The 7,382-nt window shown below is 40.9% G+C and overlaps 1 protein-coding gene across 1 annotated transcript; it reads right to left on the bottom strand.

Moving 5' to 3' along the window:
- Positions 1–2,077: 2,077 nt before the first annotated feature.
- Positions 2,078–3,609, bottom strand: LOC311303404 (ecto-ADP-ribosyltransferase 5-like). The gene is made up of 2 exons (XM_084429848.1): positions 3,364–3,609; positions 2,078–3,267 (listed from the first exon to the last, which is right to left on the bottom strand). The coding sequence occupies exons 1-2, from the start codon at positions 3,427–3,429 to the stop codon at positions 2,482–2,484; spliced, it is 852 nt and encodes a 283-aa protein (XP_084285974.1). The 5' UTR covers positions 3,430–3,609; the 3' UTR covers positions 2,078–2,481.
- Positions 3,610–7,382: the final 3,773 nt, after the last annotated feature.

Genomic DNA, 7,382 nt, shown 5'->3' with positions numbered 1-7,382 from the left:
CTGAGGTAAATCCAATGTAAGCTCACGGTGTGTCTTTCAAACTCGACGAAAAGCAGAGACTTATGAGGTGTTTTGGTGTTTTGTTTTTGAGGTAATGAGCGCGTTTGCGTTTCATGTGGAGATTTGCATGTCAATCTCTTTTGCGCGTGTGGGCGTGGTCACATTAAAACTAATGAGCAAGCGTTTGAGAAGCTGGACATCTTGTTGGTTTTATACAAATTACTTAAACAAAGAATATTTGTTTTCAGTTTGAATCCGATCATTTAAAAGTACACACTTAAATGTTTATAAAGGTATATGGCTCATAAATGTGTGACAAGTATTCGCTGAGTTTTGTTTCAGTTTATAGACGTGCTCAAGAAAAAAAAGTTCACCGCGACGGAGAGGCAGAACGCTCACCCTGTTTATTTTCTTTATTTTACAAAAGCACAATGTTTTGATTTGATTGTAAGTGGACATACAAAAGTAGAAATATCACAGATTCTTTTTTTATATTTCTTTTTTCTGTATGACCATAAATGATGGAGTAATTTAAGTTTATAGTGCTACAATGTGGAGAAAATCCAGCAAAACGCACCTGCGTGTTTATCGACCTCAGAGGGTTAATGATCTGGTCATTCCACTGCAGTGCAGGTTCATTTTCATGGGAGGCTGTGTGGACAAACAAAAATAGTTGTCATTTCATAAGAAAACTGAACCCTAACACACACACACACACACACACACACACACACACACACACACACACACACACACACACACACACTTAGTGGGTGGCACTATCTTTGTGGGGACACGTCTTTGACATAATGCATTCCCTAGCCCCTTACCCTAACATTAACCATCACAACTAAATCCCTCACCCTCACCCTAACCATAACCTAATTCTAACCCTAATCCTAAAACCAAGCCTTACCCCCAAACAGCCTTTAACAGTTGTGGCATTTTGGCCCCACAAAGCTGTCGGGACCCCACAAGTATACTGAACTTCCGGTTTTTGGACCCCACGAATATGGTTAAACAAGAACACACACCCACACCCACACACACACACACACACACTCACTCACTCACACACACTCACTCACACACACACACTCACTCACTCACTCACTCACTCACTCACTCACTCACACATACACACACACACACACACACACACATGCACACACACACACACACACACACACACGCTTGATGAGTTGATGTGTGTCACAAGCAACTTCCTGCTCACACAGACCTCGGCTGCTCAGTCTGAGTTCATCTGCTGGCTTCCTCCTCCACCGCTCACATCTTAATCACACATGAAAATAACATGTTCTCTGTCTTTAGTTCTTTACAGGGGAAATAGCAGGTGTAGAAAAGGAATGGACGCTTTTGGATGTTTAAAATGAGCTGGTCTTTTTGATATTGATATGATATTGTACATTTTACCAGTTAGGATGGACTCTTAAGCTGCACCAATTCTTAATTATGTGTGGTTTCCTTTGTGTTGTCAGATCTTTGAGCTGGTTCATGACAGTGACCATGAGGTCTTATCTTCACAGTTCTGCAAGCTTAGCGTACACAAATCACATTTACATTCAAAGCAAATTTGCAGCGCTCCATGTAAGAGAGACAAGAAGTCTCCTCCTGTTGAGAAAAGCTCGACCTGAACACATCAAATGATATGCAACCTATTTAAAGTTGTTTTAAATGCAGTTTCCAGCAAAGTGCAGTTAAATATTAAATATGTGTTAGTGTTTAAATGTCATGTGTTCTGGCTCCGGCTCCATCTGTCTTTTTACAGTCAGAGTCTTTAATATGAGTTCATTTCTTTTTGTGCGCAGTATCTTAAACTATTTGCTCTCCATGTACAAAACTAAATATCATCGAGTTGTAAAGAGGACTTTCTACAACCTAAAAGCTTTAAAGACCACTCAAACATATAGACAGTCCTCTCAGAAATCTGACTGGACACAATCAAGCTTTATGACAGGAGACTCGTCAACATGTGAACTTTTTGATGAACTCAGAGCTTCTCCTGTTTGGGCTGTTAGACACTGAGGTGATTAAACATTCGATAAACATGCACAACTTGTGGAACACGAGTGAGTTTAATTATTTTTTAAGACAGTTTTCATACAGTAATGTTGTATATAGGGACAGGTTATGCATCCAATTTAAATACAGATGACATGGACAATAGTACAATGTATTACAACATTTAAATTCTTGTTATTAATTTAAACATTTTAATTCAGATCCAGTTTAACAATGACACAACTGTAAAGGTTCATTTTTATACAGCTAGTGTTTATTTCTCTTAAACACTTGTTGCACAGTAGAAAATCTACACTTCAATTTGAGATTGTCAAGAAATGTGATTGTTAACAAATAAATCCACATTCACATTAATCCTGATTAAAGATCATTTGCAGTAAATGGTGCATCCTAAATTGTACATGTTTTGTTAACTGTATGTAAAACATGTGAAAGTGTTTACTTCGGAAAAAGAGCACAATTCAAATTGGAAACAGGAGGCCCTGAACTCTCCACTATATAGACCACCTTACATGGAAGATCTGGCTGATCTGGCTGATCTGACCTCTTCTTTATCTCTACGACTTTAAAGACCTCATAGGGAGGAATCAGCACTTCTGCTTCGTTCTCAAATTTAGAATAGATGGAGACATCTGCTCCCATGCACGTGACAATCTCAAAGCATGACTTATCTCCGAACCTCTCTTTATTGCTGTAATCACCCAGGGAGGCTGAGGTGAAAGAGCCAAAGCGAAACTCTTTGTTTAAAACATCTCGGCTAAAGGACACGTCGACTCTACGGTAGCCAGTGAGACAATATTTTTCATTTATTTGTTTTTCCTTTTTGGCTCTTAGAGCTTGAATGGCAGTAGTCAGGAAAAAATGAAGTGCGTGATACCCGAATGCGTTCTTGTACTGAGGTCCCTGGGTTCGAACTGCATTGTTGAAAACATGATACGCATTTTCTTCGCCAGAGGTGTAATAATAAATAGCTACAATCTGATTTGTGAGTGAGTTGGTTTTCCTCTTCTTAAATTTCTTGAGGACATATTTCTCTGAGCTCTCCCAGACCTTTTTGAAGGTTTTGTCTATCTTCTCATTCTGCAGGTCTGCTGTTACCCTCTCCTTCATTTTGTCTTCACACTTATTGTACATGTCGTCAACAGAGTCTTCAGCCATGTCCAGTGGTAGCTCACTATTTCCCCCAGCTCTAGCCCCAGCTACAGCACCAGATTCACCTGCCTCCTTCAAAGAAATAATAGACATTTTAGAACAACTAATCTTGTTTTCTGATCATCTTACAGATGTTGGTGCACAGCAGTAAAAATGAAGCAACCCTACCATTGCAATTCCTGTAGAGACTCCGTAAGTGAGAAGCACTGCTGCCAAAACAGCCATCATTGCCATCTTCCACCAAAGCAGAAACCTGGAGACACAGCTGTTAGATTAAATAATCTCTGGCAACTTGTGGAGTCGAGTAGAAAGACCCGTCAATGCGACAACATGGTCTGGGTACAGTACTCTTAAGAAGCAACTGATGAAGTGTAAACGTGGGTGTAAGATACAGCAAAACATGTCATTAGTGTCCTTTAATAAGGAAGAGGTGGTTGTCGAAGATAGACATGACCAAAAATGGCCAAGTAATGGTTTCACACCTCTGTGACTAAAGAGAGCCACAAAGACTCCTCCTGTTGATAACAGCTGCCTTGAACTGGAACAAAACATAATATTAATACTGTTTTATTTTGTAAAGATGAAAGTAGGCTAGTTTCTCTCAAGTATTCAAGAATAGAATGTTGTTGTCACTGAAAACTAAAAGTACAACATTTATCCTCTGAGATGTAGAGTAGTAGAAGTATAAAGGTGCATAACATGCAAATAAAGTACAAGTACCTTAACTCTGGCAGAGATGTGTTTGAGGTAATTTAGTAGTAGTGTCTTCATTACTTAGTTTATCCACCAGAGAGTACTGACGACAACACAAACCTTATTCATAGCTTCTTTCCTGCACACACGTAGCTCAGTGTTTTACAGAACTAAACAGATTTAAACACTGTAAAACGTCCTGCTTAGTCTCAGTGCATGTCTTTAATATCATTTAAAATGTTTGTTTTCTTACATGCTTGTGTAAAAGGGAGGAAAATCAGTCGAGATGTTTTATAAACTCTGAAATGCAGATATGTTTTAATGATCTGGTCATTCCACTGCAGTTCAGGTTCATTTTCATGGGAGGTTGTGTGGACAAACAAAAATAGTTGTCATTTCATAAGAAAACTGAACCCTAACACACACACGCGCACGCACGCACGCACGCACGCACTCTCTCTCACAAACACACACACACCATAATACTCTAATATGTCATTTGTTCACAATGTCCCACCACACAATAAATCATTATACCATTTCGACTAGAGACATTCAAAATGCAAAAGATTTGTTTTTCCAAACTGTTTGGAGCAATTTGTTATAATTTTTGAAATTTTTTATATATTTGCAATTTTGAAATATAACATTAAAGAGTATATTTGATGTGATGAATTGCTCTGTCATTTATCAGATTTACAAATTGTTATAATTTCAATTTGTGCTGGTTAATTATGAACAATGGGTAAAATTGGGGGGCGGGGCTCCATTAGGGCTCCTCCCCTAACCGCATGTGATCTCACTCCAAGCTTTTGATAAATTGTTTTGAAAATATTGCTATAAATTACAGCAACACCTCCCCCTTTGCCTTTCAGACGAGGCTCATGTTTATAACAGTAATCTTGCGGGGTGGACTCATTTAAAGTAATGTAATTGTTTGGTTTTAGCCAGGTTTCTGTCAAACACAGCACATCTAGGTTATTATCTGAAATCATATCGTTAACTATGAGCGCTTTTGAAGTAAGGGATCGAATATTCAGCAACCCAAGCTTTATCGTTTGCTCATCTGTATTATATCTGTTTTTTATTTGTTGAACATCAATTAAATTTTTAACCTTAGATGGGTTTGGACATTTTTTGGATTTCCAAATTCGGGGAACAGACTGCCCACTCAGGTTACTGCCTGTAGGCCAGCAACTTCCCTGTCTGCAGCTGGTGGCAGGCCAAGAGTCCCGTCCAGTAGTGCCCGGACGAAGGTGGAGTTGGCCAGGACACCACCGTCACTCGTCCTCCAGTAGCTGCCCACATCCACTACCCGAAAGCAGTATTGGGCATCTACCACTGCAGAAGCACAACTGAATAAGTCCCCTTGTAATTAAAATACATGGACCCTGAATTGTCAGGAGACTTAATCACCACGTTTCCCATCAATGGATCCAAGGCAGTTGGGGAAAGCCCACCGCTGGTAAAACCCCTTTGCGATGCTCAGCCAATCCTCCGTGGTGGGCACTGGCATGTACTCCACCATGGAGTCCCAAATGGCCCTGCAGACCTGGGGGACAAGGTTGGCCACAGTGCTCACTCCCATGTGATAGCTGGTGGCAATAGTGCGATAGAAGTCCCCTGTGGACAAGAACCGCAGGCAAATAGCCAGACGCTCAGCAGGACATATTGCACGGCGGTAATTGGTGCTAGTCATCATGATGAGCGGCCCCACTCTTGATAGCACGCTGTCAAACTGCTCCGTGTCCAGCCTGAAGTTCCGCTGGAACCTCTCGTCATCGAGCCGCAGCTGCTGCACCAGCCGGTGATACTCCGATACTCTGATACTTATTCCGGACATGGCCGTAAAACATCAGCATGTCGGGATTTCTAAAATGTCTGGGCACACATGAACAGAATCCGCTGATAACAGACATTTTGACAACATTCATTTTAAAAGAGGAACAGATTGTTCTATTCTATTGAGCAATAAGACGATTGAAGAGCGTTTCTCTCCCGTGTGCGCACACACACACTGACGGCTGGACAACCGCACTTCTGGGCATTTCTCTCAGAGTAAAGTCGTGGTCGCATGGTAGAATTTAGGTTTCAATAATTTAGATGACACAGGTTCAAATCTCAAATAAACATGGGCTATTGTATTTAATTGTCACGGGGTGACTGGAGCCGGAACCTTGAGCACGGGAGTTGTTGTTACGGGGGAGCTCTTCCGGTGCAACACCAGGCCGGTTCCGGTGGAATCCAGTGGAATCGCTGACAGGTGTGAGAGGAGGAGAGCTGGGGCGGCAATTGAGACGCGGTTTCCAAACGGATTAAAAAGGGAGACGCAGCAGCCGGAGGGTGAACGACATGTGAGGCACGCAGCAGGTGAGAGAGAGAGAGGCTGAGGCGGAAGCCGCGGAGGGGGGCCGCGGGAGAGAGAGAGAGAGAGAGAGAGAGAGAGAGAGAGAGAGAAGACTTCGGCTGGATTGCGGGTGTAAGCCTTGGTTGCACCGTGAGTCTGTTGAATTGCAGTTTTATTGTGGAAATGAGCACGAGTGAAACCTTACAGTGTGTGGTGGATATATGAGTGTGGGAATTGTGTTTCTGCTGTTCACTCGCAGTCACAGCTGTTCATTCCTCTCCCCGCCTGAGTCCAGTGAAGAACCTGCTAATGCTTTGAGTTATACGTATCCTCCATTATCTGTCTGAGGCTAGTGAAGAGCCTGCTAAAGCTGTGAGTTACAGATGTGGCCTTTAAAAACACGCGTTTTCTCCCGCGGCATTCGGCAATTCGTCTCAAGTGCTTTTGGGGGGGCGTACTTAAAAATTCCCTCAATGTGTTTCGCTTCACAGAATATCCACCGGGTGGCGCATAAAAAAACAACTTTACATTAGATTTTTTATTTTACTTCACATTACGTCATGATTGTGAGAAAACATCCACAATAAAATATAAATTATAAATAGTTTAATTATAAATATTTACAGTACTGTATTATACAGACATTTGAAAATATTTGTAAATCCAAAAGGTTCATCAAAGTTGTCTTAAGACAAGAAGGGGTATTGGACAACCTTTACGAATTTGTATACTGTATATGCTTTGTCATTGCTGTGGTTTCCAGGAGATGAGTGCATGCAGAATATTTAACATTGCTTTTATTAAAACAGCAAAGTGACGTTCTTGCCAGCGCATAACTTTTCTGTACAACTATTAAGATGATTGTGCATGCAATGCGCATTTAAGTGCAACAGAGAATTTAGTGTGAGCATAATACACATGACTCTGCCTGTAAAAACCCAGCATTATTTTATTTTATTTTATACACAAAATCATCCTATCATAATGAAAGGCTTAAATAATGCGACTTACCCCAGATTCGTAATTCATGCAGATATTTCTTGTATGATTGTTCTTGGGCAGATATTTCTTGTGAGGTAATGTTGCAGCACAACGCGTTGCATTTATATTTTGGGCGCATCTGATTTGCCATTACATAATTAATAAA

This window comes from Rutilus rutilus, assembly GCF_951802725.1.
Source record: "Rutilus rutilus genome assembly, chromosome: 14".
In the NCBI taxonomy this organism is placed as follows: domain Eukaryota; kingdom Metazoa; phylum Chordata; class Actinopteri; order Cypriniformes; family Leuciscidae; genus Rutilus; species Rutilus rutilus.
The sequence above is the reverse complement of the archived record's forward strand: the minus strand, read 5'-3'. Positions and strand labels throughout refer to the sequence as shown.

What these genes read in the sequence shown, in the direction of transcription:
- LOC311303404 (XM_084429848.1), bottom strand. Translation starts at nt 3,429, where the DNA reads ATGGCAATGATGGCTGTTTTGGCAGCAGTGCTTCTCACTTACGGAGTC. An exon ending in TCTCTACAGGAATTGCAATG is followed by an intron (nt 3,268 to 3,363) that starts GTAGGGTTGCTT and finishes ATTTCTTTGAAG; the next exon opens with GAGGCAGGTGAATCTGGTGC.